The 17,003-nt window shown below is 42.8% G+C and overlaps 1 protein-coding gene across 1 annotated transcript in view; it reads left to right on the top strand.

Moving 5' to 3' along the window:
• The first annotated feature begins 309 nt into the window (after positions 1-309).
• Positions 310-17,003, top strand: part of FYB1 (FYN binding protein 1) — a 132,355-nt gene continuing 115,661 nt past the window's right edge. Inside the window, exon 1 of the mRNA XM_006090135.3 lies at positions 310-401. Within this exon, the coding sequence (XP_006090197.1) occupies positions 399-401 (3 nt within the window). The 5' untranslated portion in view covers positions 310-398. The remainder of the gene's footprint in view (positions 402-17,003) is intronic.

Genomic DNA, 17,003 nt, shown 5'->3' with positions numbered 1-17,003 from the left:
CATTTTAGAGTGGATCTTTCATTTGTAGATGATAGATAGATAGATAGATTCACAAATACAGACTTTATATAAATTAGGTTAATAATGTACACAGAATTTAATATCTAGGCACTTTTATACAATTTTTGAGTCAATTTTCTGACTTCAGAACCTCACCTATAGCTGTTCTCATATTATTAAAGGGTAATAACTGGATAAACCTGGCCAGTTATACAAATGTTCTGAGGGCTAAGGTTGATATGCAAATCAACCTTACATATCAATGTGTGAAAGCTGGACGGACCACACAGTTTAAAAAAGGAAGTACATTCTGCAAAGCTAACTTGCACATTCACTGCCCGAGTTACGGCATCTTTGGGGTCACTGGGTGCCAGGCACATCAACTCTTTTCAAGAAAAATGGTAAGTAACCCATTTTACCGCTCTCTTTGGTCTCCTGGCAACACCTAACCTTCTCTCCATGGAGCAGAGAGGGGTGGGTGCTTTCGCCAGGTCCTCCAGGCCTTGGGAAGTTTTGCTTGTCCCAAGTTGTTCCATTTGCTATGAAAGCTGCTGAGTCTTTATTATGTCGCTGGAGAGACTGGGGCTGCAGGAGTTCCCTTTTCTGACTCCAGCCTTCAGAATAGAGGAAGAGCTATGCCTTAGAGAAAGAGCAGTTGTGTTTTTCGTCTTGGCCTCTGAAGCTAGCTGAGCTCCAGAACGAGCAATGTCCATAGTTCTATTAAGAGAACTTTGGACCCAGAAGAGAACTCCAGTGATGCGCGCTGGGTGATATTGCTGATGGGGAGGGCCATTTTGACAACACAGTGGACTTTGCAAAAGGAGCTCTTTTGTTTGTTTGTTTGTTTGTTTTTAAATGTATTTTTTTTTATTATTTTAATTAAGAGAAGTGAACACAGCCCAAATAGTCCAAAACTTAGGGACAGGTTGTGTTCCCACCGTTAGTTGAAAGTCATTCATTAGAGTGCACTCAAAATTGTGACCAGGTTCCCAGTTGTACCATAAAAACTAGCTTAACTTATAATGTAGCTGAACTACAGCGTTCACCTCCTGCTACAATTTCCTATTATTTCTCTGTGAAACTTGACTGCGTTCTTACACATGTGGTGTTCTTACGCTCCAGAGTCTAGAAGAGAGTCAGCCTTCTGTCCCACACACGCCCCTCCCCAGCCCCAGGGAAGACTGGTTTCCCTCCTCTCCACATAGAGGAGGACTTCCTTTACCAGCTTCCGGTGAGAAGATGGGGAATGAGGCCGGGACTCTTACAGGCTCTCAGTGGGGGAGGGAGCGCACGGCAGGCATCGGGATGGAGGGGAAAGGAGTTCATGGGGTGTGTTTGTAGTCTGCGAGCTCTTGAGCCAGAAGGGAAAGTGTGGAGGTGAGAGGGTAACCATGCCCTGGAGGAGAGGAGGAGCCAGGGGGTCAGAGTTGCAGTCATGGGGGAGGAATGTGCAGCGGTGACAAAAATAGTAGCACATGACCCCCCTGCAGCCGCACCTGTGGGAGGAAGGCAGTCACCTATCAAGGTGGGGCTCTCACATCCCTTTAGTGTTTCCAAACTGGGTCTCTAGGTCCAGGATTCTTAGAAAACAGCTTGACCTTAGTTACTGATCTCCTCCTCCAACATAAACCAGGGCGTTTCTCCAACAGGTGATCAAATGTAAAATTTAATATGGTACCAATGTCTCACTGGAGTGTACACATGTTTCTGAGTAATTTTTAAAATATAAGTTACAGATTCCTAAGAAAAAAAAGAAATGAGGACATTGTGGTTCACAGAGAGTTATTTAGACTTTCATGGGGAAAACGAGAGGATAACAGCAGGAAAAAAAGGACGTTTAACTGCATAGTGTGTGTTTGGTGTAATATGTAAGCAATGTTTTCTTATGAGATTATCTTCTTATAAAAGCAGCACCTGTTGTTAAAGACAATTTCTTAGATATATAGATATGCAGAAATGAAACAATACATAGTTTCTATAGTTTATCATCTAGGGAATAATCATTGTTAAGTCAGTACCAATCCTAAAATTTTATCACTTAAAAATATATTTTATAAATATAATTTTCTATAAGTGCCATCATACTGTATAAACCATTTCCTTACCGATTTTTATTAGAAATGTTTTGGATAATATATGAATTAGGTGTCATTTCTAATTTAAGCTTACTTACTCTATAATGGGGCAGTAAATAAATTTCCAAGTTGCAGTTATGGTATATATCTGCCGATCTGTGTAGCATGTCAGCGAAGAGGAAGTATATTCCTGTTAATTCCTCTCTCCCCCAACAGAGCTGCAGAGAGGCAGATAGCATATTAAAGGAAGGAACACAAACCCTACTTTTTCTCCTTGAAAGCATCATAGCACAGTCGAAGGGCTATATTCACGGCTTTTTATGTGTTGTTTACTAGTTGTATGTTTTTTCACAAGTCATTTAAGTTCTAAGGTTGTCTCCTTATCTAACAGTGGTGAGATGATGATGATGATGATAAGGAGGAGAAGGAGATGATGATGATGATGATGATGATGATGATAACTATCCCACAGTGTTGTTTTGGAGAGTAAATAAGATCACAATTATAGAGCGCCTATTCCAGGGCAGGCACCAGCCAGACACTAGATGAATATGAGTGTCCTTCCTTTTAGCTCCAAATAAATAATTTCCTAAAGAGGCCTAGAGACTCTCAGCAAGCGCAGGAGGAGTATGATGACAGCAATGAGATGTGTGAGCCCTGGCATACAATATCTCATTAAATCCCATAACAAACCTTAGAGACAGGCACTGCTGTTATTTCTGTTGTCCAGCTGAGCACACTGAATCACGGGAAGAGTAAGTCACTTGCTCACAGCCACACAACTATCACATACTGGGACTGGAGTTTGTGCCCAGTGCTGTCTGCTCTCAGAGTCTGAGCATTTGTACATTCTGCTGCATCTGAGAAAAAGTAGGTCCAGAGAAGACAACAGAGCGGTCCTAGAAAAGGACTGGCTTTTAGAGTCCGAGGGGCCTTTCCCCAGGCAGGTGGCCCTCCTGTTAGAGTTGGGAATCAGCTGGCGGAGCAGCCGCTGCTATGGTCAGTATCAATTGTCCAAGTTCCAGAATGCTCACTTTATCTAAACCTTGCAGAAGCCACTGGGATAGAAGGCTGGAGGGGTTCCTGGCTTTGTGGTTCGCCACCCCACAGTTAAAGAAGGGGAGTTAAATGATCAAATGCCCCCTCCCACCTCCCCCTCCCAAGTGCACCTACTGTGTTACAGGTGTGACTAACCTGGCCTCCTCCAGGCTCAGTGCAGGGAAAAAGATACCAGAAAGTGGGGCATGTCATTGCCCAGGTGGTCGTTGGGAAATTCACCTTTTATTGCCTGAACCTTGTAACCATTGGTAGAGGAACTGTGGAAACCTGTGGGCACGAAGCCCAAAGTATGTGGGATTTTGTGAGGACAAGCACATGGTTTATAAGATTGATGGGTGTTAGCCACACAGTGTCAAGGAGAGCCGGGTTCCAGGCCCCGCCTCTCATCACACCTGCGCAATCTTGACCCAGTCCCTCCAGCTGCTCAGTGAAGGTACAGAGTTGGCCTATCTGTGGTCGGCAAACTGCCGCTCTCAAGCTACGAATGGCTCCCCCCCCCCCCCCGCCAGCGCAGCTCCTCCACACAACACCACATGTGGGCGCGCACGTACAGTGCAATTGAAACTTCGTGGCCCATGCGCAGAAGTCGGTATTTTGTGGAAGAGCCACACCCAAGGGGCCAAAGAGCTGCATGTGGCTTGCGAGCCGTGGCCCACCGAGCCGCAGTTTGCTGACCATTGGCCTAGGTGTTCCCCCGTGTTCTTTATAATATGGCTCCACATTGCAGAGGTGAAAGGCCATGAGCAATAGGATTCTGCCTCTCAAACATCTGCCCCTGTGGAAACTGACTTAATCTGCAACCTTAGACAAATCAGCTCACTCCATAGCCTTAAAATGGGAATAATAGCAAATCATACCTGTTCATAAGACAGGTGTTTTTAGGTACATTTCAATTTGTAAAATTTCTGGGGAACAGATATCAAATAATGCACAAATTTTTGTATGTTTGTGGTTAGTGAGGAGAAAAAATTTTGTAAGTACATCTTAGAAGGTTTTAAGAAATGAAGCAAATAATGTGTTTGGGGTTTCTGTTTGTTTAGCTCCTTTCGTTCAGTTTTTATTCACAGGTAAGCTACTGACAAGAGAAAAGTGTATCACTCACTCATTCATTCCACCAAGGTATGGAGCCCGACTCCATGCTGGGGCTCTGGTAGGTGAGGATGCAGGGCGAACCACCTGGGGGAGGGGGGGCGGTGCTGGCTTCCTGGGTGTACACTCCCTGCAGTGGGCACCTGGGTCCCCTGGAGGCTCAGGGATGCACCTGAGAATTCATATCGCTAATCGATTCCCAGATGATTCTCATGCCACTGGTCAGGCACTTGGAGACCACTGTTCTGAGGTAGTGGGTAGATCCGAAGTTAGTCAAAGCAAACATATAAATAAACACCTTGTAGTAACCTTGGAGGAGATGACTAGGAGCTAGTAGAGCATATAGAGGAGATGTCTTCGTAGGAAGGGGTCTGGTCTCTGGTGAGGTGAAGTTTAGAATAAAGCAGTGGCTCTCAACTCTGGTTACACATTAGAATCACTCCAGCAGCTTATCTGTCACCCCCATTCTCAAGGCCCCCATGTAACCAGTTAAATCAAAAGCTTGACATGGGAGCTGGGCCCAGCAAGGGCTGAGAATTGCTGCACAGGAGTGAGAAGGAGCTGGGCATGGGGAAGTGGGCACAGGGAATTGGCAGAGGAAACAGCAGCTGTGGAAGAAGTGAGGCAGAGGAAAGACTGGATCTGCAGGGGGACCAGGATGTCTGGAGGATGAGCAAGAGAAGAGGAGAGTGGCAAGAGGTGCTTCCAAGAAATAGGCAGTGGCCACTTACCTGAGTTGTCTCGAATGCCATGACAAGGAATCCCACCTTATTTTGTGCACCCCAGCAGTCACAAGAGGCTCCTAGCCAAGGAGAGAGCACCATTGCCCAATCTGCATTTTCAGTGTAGGGCTTCCTGCAGTGGTTCTCAACCTTCCTAATGCCGCGACCCTTTAATACAGTTCCTCATGTTGTGGTGACCCCCAACCATAAAATTATTTTCGTTGCTACTTCATAACTGTAATTTTGCTACTGTTAAGAATCATAATGTAAATATCTAATGTGCAGGATGTATTTTCATTGTTCGCGACCCACAGATTGAGAACCGCTAAGTGACATGTGTCCTCAGCAGACAGCCTTGATCATGGCTTGGGACTTCAATATTGAATGTTCTCCCTCCTTTTTCAAAATTGTGGCCTCAAATTTGCACACAGCCAAGTTAGAGAATCAATGTAGGGAGTCAGAACTTGAAAGGCTGCAATGGAAACCTAGTTGAATGCTGGTGTCTTAGGGAAATCAGCATATTTAACATCCCATTCTAGAAGGATCCCTTTGGGAACTATGGCTCCAACCCACTTCTTTCAAGTAGAGTGGTGATTCTTGTCCGTAGCTTGTAAGTTGGGGGTGGGGGTGGGGAGGGTCAATCATAATCTTGAATGATATGTTAATATTCCCAAATAGAAATCCATTTACTTCCACATGCTGCCCCAACCCCACCCCCACTCCCTGACTCACTCTTATCTCTCTTCCTCTCTTCTTCTGCAGAAGGGGCCATCTACCTTTTGCAGCAAGAGCTAGCCCAATGTGTTACTTTTTTTTCTCTGTCATCTACACATTGATGCATGTAGAAGGAAATGAGAGCCACATCTTAGAGTACATTTTAGAATACACTAAGTGTGTGGCACCCTTGTTCTTGAAGTGAATGGGTGTGGGGCTCCAGCTCTCGATTTGGTCACGTTAATATCATTTCCCTAATACTTTGAGGTGCATCCCATCTGCCCTTTATTTCTCCTCATGTCCTTCTCTTTTAAAAATATTAGAGTATAAAAATACAATAAAATATTATGGTATGTTATAAAACAAACAACAGCAAATGCTCACATTCTCACCACACAAATCTCACACATGTTACTATTTTGCCATAATATTGCCACTTGCCATCTTTTCAAAACATAACAAAAGACAATGTTGAAGCCTTCTCTTTGCCTTTCCAAGTTCCATGCTCCTCTCTCCAACAGCAGAGAATCCCGGCATCTTGCCTTCGCGGTCATATTTTTATATTTTCATTTTGTATGTCTATATCCATAAAATGCCCATTTTTGTTGCAAATATTCTTATGGATATTATTCACTTGTTTGTTTCTTGTTGAGTCCTGAAGTTCTGAAGTCATTTTCAGATTGTTCTCTTAATTTAATTTAGGTAGACCTATTTTATAATTGTTTATTTTGTGGGTTTTTATTTTTTTACTAATAGTTTCTTCTTATATTTTGGAATTTTGAGCTGGATGGAGTGTTTGTGTGAACTAATATAAATTCAAAGTAAACATCATTACATAAAAGGGTACGGTCTTTTTTTTTTTTTAGTTTTACTCCACCTTCTCTAGTGTTGTGCTGATCTCTACTACTTCTTCCTGAGGACTAGAGCCTAGACCCAGGTTTATATTGACAGCTGCATGATCCAGGCCCACAGTAATATTGCACTTAGCACATTCATTACATAGTCAACTGGTATCTTGGCCCAAGTTCTTGCTCTGGGGCTGTTTCTAACTCAGGGTTTCTCAACCTCATCACTTTTATTCATTGTAGGATGTTTAGCAGCATCTCTGGTTCCCACCCACTAGTGGCACAGTGCACGAAATTCATGCACATTAAAAGGGGATTAATTAGAGAAAATATTTTAATATTGCTATTTGCCCTTTCTCTATAATAGAAGTGTCAGAGATGAAAGAAAATTAGTAAAATGTATATGAAAATCTTCCTCCTGTCAGAGCCGTGGGACCCAGAGTCAAGTCCCCGCTCACCTGCAGTGCCTCAAAATTGCACTAGACCCAGCCCCAGCCAGCCCCACCCCCATTGGGCAAGATCCAGATCCGGCCGCCCCACCCTTGACAAGCCCCGCCAGGTGGGAGGCACAGCCTCAAGTCCCCTGGCCAGGCACTGGGTGGGGGGGCGCAGCCTCAGGTCCCCCGTCAAACCCCGCAGGGTGGGGGGTGCAGCCTCAGGTCCCCTTGTCAAAGCCCTGCTGGGCGGGGGGTGCAGCCTCAGGTCCCCTGTCAAACCCTGCTGGGCGGGGGGCGCAACCTCAGGTCCCCTGGCACACCCTTAGGTCCCCGGCCTGGCGCCAGGACAGGGGGTGCAGCCTGAGGTCCCTTGGCCCGGTGCCAGGGCGGGCAGCATGGCCTGAGATCCCCCAGCCTGGGCCGGGATGGGGGATTCGCCTTGAAGTCTCCCATCAAGCCCCGCCTGGTGGGGGATGTGGCCTGAGGTCCCCTGGCCCAGCACCGGGGCAGGGGGTGCACCTTGAGGTCCCCTGTCAAGCCCCGCCAGGTGGGGGGCATGGGCTCAGGTCCCCTGGCCTGGTGCCAGAGCAGGAGGTGCGGCCTGAGGTCCCCCATCAAGCCCCATCTGACGGGGGGCACAGCCTTAGGTCCCCTGCCCCGGCCCAGTGCCACGCAGCCTCAGGTCCCTGCTGATTGCTCATTAAGGCTCGTTATGGGAACTCAGCCTCTGCTGTGGGTGCAGCCATCTTGTGTTACAGAAACCCCGCCTCTGCTGTGGGCGCCACCATCTTTGTGATGGCGTGACGGTCAATTTGCATATCCCCTCTTTATTAGATAGGATGTGTTCCCCACCCCCACCCATACTTTATCAAAATCATCCCGTTGAGAAATGTTTGTCTCTCCTAAGGCAAATTTTTAGTTGCCAATCATTTGGCCCCCTTTCATGGTGCTAAGGATGGGAAAGCGTATCTGTCCCTGCCCTTGGTTTCAAAGAGCGACCCTAGCTCAGGTTTTCAGATGACCCTATAGGAGCTGAACAAACAAATGCTTCCATATCCTGAACCAACAGCTCACCTCACCCGTCCTCCAGTGTCACTCACTTCCTAGCGTTTCTATTTTCTTTCTGATCTAGAATGGTTCCTCTTCTTTTTTAATAAGGCCATCTTTAAATATTTTTATTTTTTACTCTTGACATGTGGTTAGGTCAATGAGAGAGCTAGAAAACTTTAATTACTGACCAGTTGATTCCTCTTCTCTCTTTTTCCTCACTTCCCTTTAGCTTCATATCTTTCTGTTTTCTTTTTTCCCCTTATCCTTGCTCAGTGGCCTTGGGTAAAACAACAAAGTAGAGGACATGTGTGAGCAGCAGGGTTGATGAGATACGGAGAGAATTAGTCCAGTTTCTTCCAGGTCTCCATCACCCCTTTTCTCCTTTCCCCAACCTATTAAGACAGTGGTTCTCAAAGTGTACTCCCTAAACCAGCGGCAGGAACACCATCTGGGAACTTAATAGAAATATTTGGGCTCCAGTCAAGACTGAAAAAGCTGTCCTGGGAGTGAGACCCAGCCACTTGTGTTTATGAACAAGCCTTCTGAGTGGTTCTGATTCTGAGTGGTTACAGTTTGAGATCCCCTGTGCTAAGACTTAGCTAACGAGGTTTGGATCAATGGTTCTCAGCCTGGCTGCACACTGGAATCACCTGCCACCCCCAGAGTTTCTGGGTCAGCTGGCCTGGGTGGGGCTTAGGTACTTTTTTCTTTTAAGTTCCCCAATGGTTCAAGCCTTCAGTCAAAGTTCGATTTAGTTATTCATTTACTGCTTGGCCCATTCTGACAATCACTTATGCCAACTCTTACCTGGTGTTTCTGGCATTCTAAGTGCAAACTGGTGAACTTTTAGTGAACAGAGTTTAAAATGACTCTGGAGTTGGACTTCCTGGGTTTGAATCTCAGCACTGCCCATTACCAGCCATATGACTTTGAACAATTTACCCTCTCTATACCTCAGTTTCTCCATGTGTAAAAATGGATGAATAACTATATCTACTTATAAGGATGTTATAAGGGTTACATAGCTTTATACACAAAGGTCCTCAGAAAATACCTGTCACACAGGTATGTTGTACAGAACTTTTCTAAACTATTTTGTAAGTAAAACATGCAAAGAACCTGAAAAACAAATTAAATCAAAATAAGTATTTTGAGAATGGAAATTTTAAAAAAATGTTTAAAGAATATTTCTCTTTTTTACATATTGAGACCTTTTGTTTTATAAAACCCATTTCTCTCACAATGCTATATGGTCTTTAAAAATATTGGTTAAAAAAAATTACCTTTTTTCATGAAAAATTTCAGAATTTTACTATATGCCTTTAAAAACAGCTAGTGGAATTATAAAACCAGAGCTCAAAATCATGGTTCTATAGTCATATTTTAGCTACAAAAACTGATAAGCCAACTATAAATTCAACCCTTATGAAAATTCTGGCAGAGATTAAAAGAAGTGGAGTTGAAGTAAACATCTGCTGAATTCGATCTTTGACAGACATTTTGTTAAAAGAATTCATGTGAAATCTAGGAAGAACACTTAAATAGATAGACATTTGGGAGGTTTAACTTACATGAATACATTTTAATTTGTCAGTATATGGACATTGTCCAAAAAAAATGACTTGCAAAGTTATTACAACTTTGAAAGAAAAGTAGTTGGGTTTACTTTATCACAAGTGGACATTCATCCGAAAGAAACTACTTTTATCACATTTACCCACAAGTGCATGAGACAGCATTTCAGGGCTGGGTGGAGTTTTTTTCTGTTGGTTTTTTTGTTTTGTTTTGTTTTGTTGTTTTTTTTAAATAGCAGAACATAGCTATCCCAACACAATAGGGCAAAGATATACAGTGTTTAAACTAGTTATCTGATGGAGTGAGGGGTAGGGAGTTTCCAAACTTTCTGATGTTAATTACCAAACAAAGAGTGAGGGTGGAATTGTTGTAATTTCTGATTTCTAAGAAAGATCCATCTGTAGTTACTGAACATGCATAGCATAGATGGTTTCAATTTTCAGTAGCTATAAAAGTTAGACAACCTGAGCAAGCTTGATTGAATATGATAAGCAGGGCAAGGAGCGTGGGAGGAAGTTCCAGAAAGTATCCAGAATAACCAGGTCTTCATGGCTAATTAGGCAAGAAAACCCAGATATAGTTTCTACACATCTTGACTCTTCTTATTTTTCTTCCCTTGCATGTGGCAAATCCTTCCATTTAATTTGTCACACACACACACACACACACACACACACACACACACACACACACACAGGTCTACCAGCACATTCCTGAGAAATGATGCTACACCTACTCTTTGATCAGTAAGAAAACTGGTTCCTCTCTTCTTTGACTTCATTCATTCCAGGGGGAGGCAGGGAGGAAGAGGAATATGTCTTTTTGGGCAAGTAACTTGCAAAAACTAGAACCATTCCACATGTTTACATCCATGCATGCTTTTAAAAAATGATTCTATTTAACAGTGTACTCTTCAAGCTATCCTACTAAATGTGTACCTTTCAGTGTCCTAGACCCACAGGGGAGACAAAAGGAGAGACATTGGTTACAATACAGGGCCCTTGGAACCTGTAGGCTGAGCCTGGGAGCCGTACCCCAACTGTAAATTCTGTTTTCTCAACTTCTCCTTGTTCCTTCCCCACACTGAGGTCTGGTGAGTCTCCATGATGAGATCTACTTGATTATCTTACACACGATACCCACTTTTTCTATTACCCACTTGCTTCCTGGAAACTTCGGAGCTGGCGACTCCAGATCAAATAGTTTCCCTTTCTGGCCTTAATATCCTATGAGTTGGATAAATTGCACAGTTCTGGATATGTAGAAAGAGTCAGGGAAAGGTTTGGTAAACTTTGCCTTCTGGGAAGGCGGCTGATTTGGGACCTGTTTGGATTGGAAGCAATGTCTAGGTTTGGGGAAAAGATCAGATTTCAGCCTGCTTGGGGTTCCATGGTTGGTCTCCAGTGTGTGTGAGAGGGTATTGGGGGATGGTTAAAATTTAGTATCAAATAGGGTATTGATGTCTGCAACTCACTTTGAAATGCATCAAAGAACAAAGGTGAATGGATTAATCAGTAGATGTGATCAAGCAAATGCAAGAAGAGCAGAATGCAAACAACTTTTGAATCTAAGTGGGGGTATTTTGTTGTTCACTTTCAACTTCAGTCTCAACTCTTGGATGCTATACTTGCAATTTTTCATAATAAAAATGGGGGGGGGGGGAGTTTAAATGTAATATATTCTGGGCAAATGGAACCAAAAATCTATATAATAAAAGCCTAAGCGACCATTACGGTGGAACAACCGGAATGACGGGTCGATATGATGCACACTGACTACCAGGGGGCAGACATTCAATGCAGGAGCTGCCCCCTGGTGGTCAGTGCACTTCCGCAAGGGGAGCGCAGCTCAGCCAGAAGCCAGGCTCACGACTGGCAAGCACAGCAGCAGTGGCAGGAGCCTCTCCCGCCTCCGTGGCAGCGCTAAGGAGCAGCAAGCAGGTGGGCAGTAAGGAGCAAGGGGTCCCGGACTGCGAGAGGGATGTCCTGGGGGGATCGGGCCTAAGCCAGCAGGCAGACATCCCCCGAGGGGTTCCGGACTGCGAGAGGGCACAGGCCAGGCTGAGGGACCCTCCACCCCCACCCCCAGTGCATGATTTCGTGCACTAGGCCTCCAGTTTTAGTATAATACCCCATGTTCTATATTTGTAACCAGTAGGTTTACTTATACAGCCTCTGTTTATCCACTAATGTGATATCTGCAAAAGAAGTTTCACCTCTAAATGTAAATAGCTTTATTTTTTTTCCCCTTGTAAAACTGAGATGCATGAGGGTGATAGAATTTTTCAAAAAATAAAGGAATATGTAGAGAAAGTAAAAACCCTGCCATCTGAACAAAATCTCAATTAACATTTTTTTAAAATTATAAAGGACATACAATTTTATATTACCCATAGTTTCAGGTATACAACATAGTGACTCAATATTTATATACCTTACAAAGTGATGACCACACTATGTCTAATAACTATCTGTCACCTTACATAATTATTGTGATATTATTGACCCTGTTCCTTATGCTATCATTATATCCCTTGACTTAATTTCCTTCTTTTTTTTTTCTCACCCGAGGATATTTTTCCATGGAATTTTAGAGTAGAAGAGAGAGGGAAAGACAGAGAGAAATATCCATGTGAAAGAAACACATTGATTGGTTGCCTCCTGCACATGCCCTGACCTCGGTCCAGGCCGGGGAGGAGCCTACGACTGAGGCACGTGCCCTTGACCTGAATTGAACCCAAGATCCTTTGGTCCATGTAAACCGACATTCTATCTACTGAGCCAAACTGGCTAGAGCTGTGACTTACTTTCTAACTGGAAGTTTGTAAATATTTTTCTGGACATATCACTAGACCGGAGATAAGACCTTCCCTATGTGCTGCTTGTAGCTGTATTTGTGCAGCTTCTCCACTTTCAGCTCAGCCAAACCAGCCCCGACACTTTAATACATGGCTCCAACTTTCTTCCGTGGAGAAAACTTCTACTTTACACACTCACTCACTTTAACACCCCGCCCCCCCCCCATTGGCATGTCCTGCCTTCAGCTACTCTTACCAGTGCCCTGAAATTCTCATCAAGCATATTCAAATGAATTTTCTTCCCAATTATTTTGCATTCGCCACGTTACCTTCTGTACCCCAAGCAGTCGATATATATTTTTTATGGACTCAGGATTTTATAAGAGCCCAATCTGATTAAGGCAAAATCATCCTCCTAACTTAATATAACTGCACGGTTTAAAACAAATTTTCACTCTAGATAAAACTGAGAATATCTATGCCAATCTATTTCTGTTAAATTGTGGGAAACACGGAGATTGTGATAGTAAGACACAGACTTCTTACTTCATAAAATATAAACCAACCTCAGCTCATGCACTTTTCCCTTGGGTTTGTCATTGCCGTTTCCCAAGGGTTCCTAATGGGGGATTGGCTTGCTCTCCGAGGGGCAGGGAATGTTCTGGGCTCCCAAGTGGGTATTGGCAGCGTTTATGGGCATTGTGATTTCATGGAACTAAAACCAGATTTGGGTTCTTTAAAAAGTGAAAAGAAGCATGCTTATTCATATTTGAGACATATCTTTATACATCTACTTCAAGGAGTTTCCATGCGTCATTTTCTTGCATGTAACTTTTATGAAGGACTTCCTGATTTTATAGAAATAACTTATTTCCATTACAAACTCCTTTCAGGGAATCTCAAATAACAGTTTAATAGACTAGATAATCTAGGCAATCCAAGTGTACTTTTCTTTAGAAATAGAAAAATGGGTTGTTTCTATCATTCTCCTTTTGTATTGCGCTGTGCTGAGCTATATCGAAGTTCAACCCACTTTTCAAACTTGGTGTTTGAGGAAATAAAGACTACAATAACAATACTAACATTTAACTTAGTGCTTTCTACCTGCCAGACATTGTGTTTTTAAAATATAAATTCATCACGTTCTATAACAATCCTGGGAGATATATTACATTTACTCCATTTTATGAATCTGGAAACCAAAGGTTAAGTAATTAGCAAATAAGTAAGTAGTAGAACCAAGATCCAAACCCTGATTGGCTCCAGAATCTGTGTCTAAACCACTGTGCTTGTCAACTCCCTGGGTACAAAGAAATGGCCCTAAAGTAGTCTAGAGGGAGGGCACAGTGTGAATCCGCTGTTTCATAGTATTGTGTCGACCTGTATCTCTCATACATGAGTCTTCTTCTCTGTTGTAATTTCGTTAAAAATCAACACCTTTTTGGACAAATATTGTAGTCCATTCTCTGCTGATTTTCCTTCTTGACTCTAATCTATTTGGAATTTATTCTGACTCCTGGAAGGAACTAAATGTGAAATTAAAATAGTATCTATTTATATATCCTCTTTTCCCATTTTCGTTACTTTTAGATTACCATATATTATGGCTCCCTTTTGAGCCATTTTATTTTTGTGTCGCTATCATGCCTTTTCAATTATTATTTTATAATATATTCTAATATCTAAAGGGATCTCCCTCACCCCTTCCATCGTTGCTCCTCTTTTCACAATATTCATTTAAGTCCTCACTCGTGTATTTTTCTAGGTACGTTTATTATTTCATTTAAATTCTTTAAAAATATTCTAGTTGTGGATTCCATTGTAATTCTTTTAGTATCAAGAACGTGGGCGAATGTATTGTAAGCAGCTTTCCTTTTTAGTATTGCTCTGTAGGGAGTTCAATTTACTTTTCACACTTTGCGCTCTAGAGGTTTGCCACCTACTCAAGCAGCCCGGAGGCGGAGGCACTCTCAGGATGACTTTGCAGGTCTGGGCAGAGTCAGGCCGAGGAGAGCGAACAGAGCAGCAGAGAGTCAAGTCACTTCACGGGAAAACTGCAGGGCCAGTTAAGAATGTATTCTGGTCTGAGTGAGGGAACCAGTTGGTCACTGCAGATGAAAGGACTCCTTTTTTATTTTTGTTGTTAGTATTATGTTATTGTCAGTTTCACTTTCCCTTGATGTGGCTTCTAGAGGCAAAATTAATGGAAACGCTTCAGAAACGTGTGTTACTCAGCTTTTCATGTGCTAGTTAAGCAATTCCTTCAGAAACAAATTCTAATTCTCTCAAGAAATACTCTTGAAAACCACGAGCTTGTTTTTGCCAGTTTCTCCATGTTTTCAGACAAAATTTTAAACAACAAATCACCCAAAGTTTGAGTGAGACATGGTCATCCACCAGCATGTAAACTATTTCCTTATATAAACCTCTTCCAAGGTGGCTGTCAATCATTTGAAACTCCTCCATTGAAGGGATGACTAATCCTTTAACCATTAAGTTGTGAAATGGGTCACGCCCAAATCACATGATTTTATCTTAAAGCTGCTTCTACTTAGTTTCTTTATTAAGGTGGCTTCAGGATAGAACCTTTATATGTATCGAGTGTGGTTATTACATAAAACTCCAGGGTCGCTTGTCTCAGGAGGTCCACTGTTTTTGTTGTCACACTCCCTAAAATCAGAACTCCATATCCTTTTAAGGGGTTATCTATCCACTTTCCAACACTCCCAGCATGAAGCTTACCCAAGGAATTTGCAGAGATCACCTCGGGTGATCAGACAAGATCTTACTTGCCTTTCCACCCCTAAGTAGAGTGATTGCTAGACCTACCATTTACAAAGTGAGATTCAAATGACCCTGATCACTTAAGTACTTCTACCACTTAGTGCTAAAAGAAAAACCAAGAACATAAAAAGTGTTTCAACCCTTTTAACATATTTTTTTAAAAAGAAAGTGAGAGAGATTCTAGACAATTTGGTGGTGATTTTCTTGGTTTTATTTTGTTTTATCAAATCTATTCTGGGTAACATTCCAAAACTGCTTTTTAATTACCAAACTTAATGGAATCTTTTTAGTCTTCTCATTGGTATTCTGAAAGTCTTCTCTGGTTCCCTGCAATACCATTCTTCCCTGGTTCTCATCCCGATGCCAGTAACAATTCCTTCTCAGTTCCCTTGAGCCCTCCACTTTGGTGATATTCAAGGCACTATCATTTGCATCCCTCTCACTCTGACTCTCTCCCTGGGTATTTTCTATGACTCAAGGCTTTAGCGAGTAATCCTCTGCTGATGACTCACACGTATGGCACCTTAAATGCTCCCGGACCCAAACCGAAGTCATCGTCCTTCCCCAAATCTCTTCTTACTCCTATATTCTCTAACTCAGTGAGCCACCAACTACCCAATCACCCGAGCTTTATTCTTCTATGTCATTTCATATTTCTCCACTGTCACCAGTGCCCTGCTACCCAACTTAAAAGCACAAACACATTCCCTTTTCTCCAGCCGTATTCATTGGGTAACATTCCGATTTCAGGCCCCTGTCCTCTTCGACTGGACTATTATAGTCTTACATCCCACACTTCTTAAATCTGTCCTCACTCTACTACTAGAAGGATCTTTCTAAAGCACACATCTAGTTATGCAACTTTCTGGCTTCAAAGCCTTCAGGTGGCTCTTAATGGGCTAGAGCAGGGTCAGCAAGCTACCATGGTCTAAGGGCCAAATCCACCCCTTTGCCGGTTCTTACAAATAGAGTGTTATTGGAACACAGCCATGCTCATTTGTTTATGGATTGTCTGTGGTTGATCTCAACATCACCATCAGAGCTGTGTTGTTTTGGCAAAGACCGTGTGGTCCCAAGAGCCAAGACTATTGACAATCTGGCCCTTTACAGAAGAAGTTAGCTGATGCCTGGCCTAGTGGATAAAATCTGAGCTCCATGCTATGACATGTAAGGCCTCTAACTACAGCCTCTGCCTGCAGGCATGGCTCCAGCCACACCTTACACCAGTAATGGCGAACCTTTGGAGCTCGGCCTGTCAGCCTTTTGAAAAACCCTAACTTAACTCTGGTGCCGTGTCACATATAGAAATTTTTTGATATTTGCAACCATTGTAAAACAAAGATTTATATTTTGATATTTGTTTTATATATTTAAATGCCATTTAACAAAGAAAAATCAACCAAAAAAATGAGTTCGCGTGTCACCTCTGACACGTGTGTCATAGGTTCGCCATCACTGCCTTGCACCTATCCTCTAGCAGTGCTTGTCCAATGAGAATTTCTGTGGTGCTGGAGATGTTCGCATGTCTGCACCGTCTGATGCAGTAACCGCCAGTCACATGTGGCTCCTATGTGCTTAAAATATGGCTAGTGCCACTGAATTTTTAATTTTATTTCATTTTAATTGATATAAAGTTAAACTTAAATAGCCACGTGTGACAAGTGGCTGTCACATTGGACAGTGTGGTGCTAGACCGTGTGACCAACAGTATCTTTGTTCATTCCAAAGGGAATATTTACAATATTTAGAATACCCTGTCTATGTGGGACACTCATATTTCAGGGTCACATTTTCTAACTCCTGGTATCCCCCAAAGAACTGGGTATCTTCCTTTTGTGTCCTCAATGTGCCATCAC

This window comes from Myotis lucifugus, unplaced genomic scaffold (genome assembly GCF_000147115.1).
Source record: "Myotis lucifugus unplaced genomic scaffold, Myoluc2.0 scaffold_68, whole genome shotgun sequence".
Taxonomy (NCBI): Eukaryota; Metazoa; Chordata; class Mammalia; order Chiroptera; family Vespertilionidae; genus Myotis; species Myotis lucifugus.
This window is presented reverse-complemented; position numbering and strand designations above follow the sequence as displayed.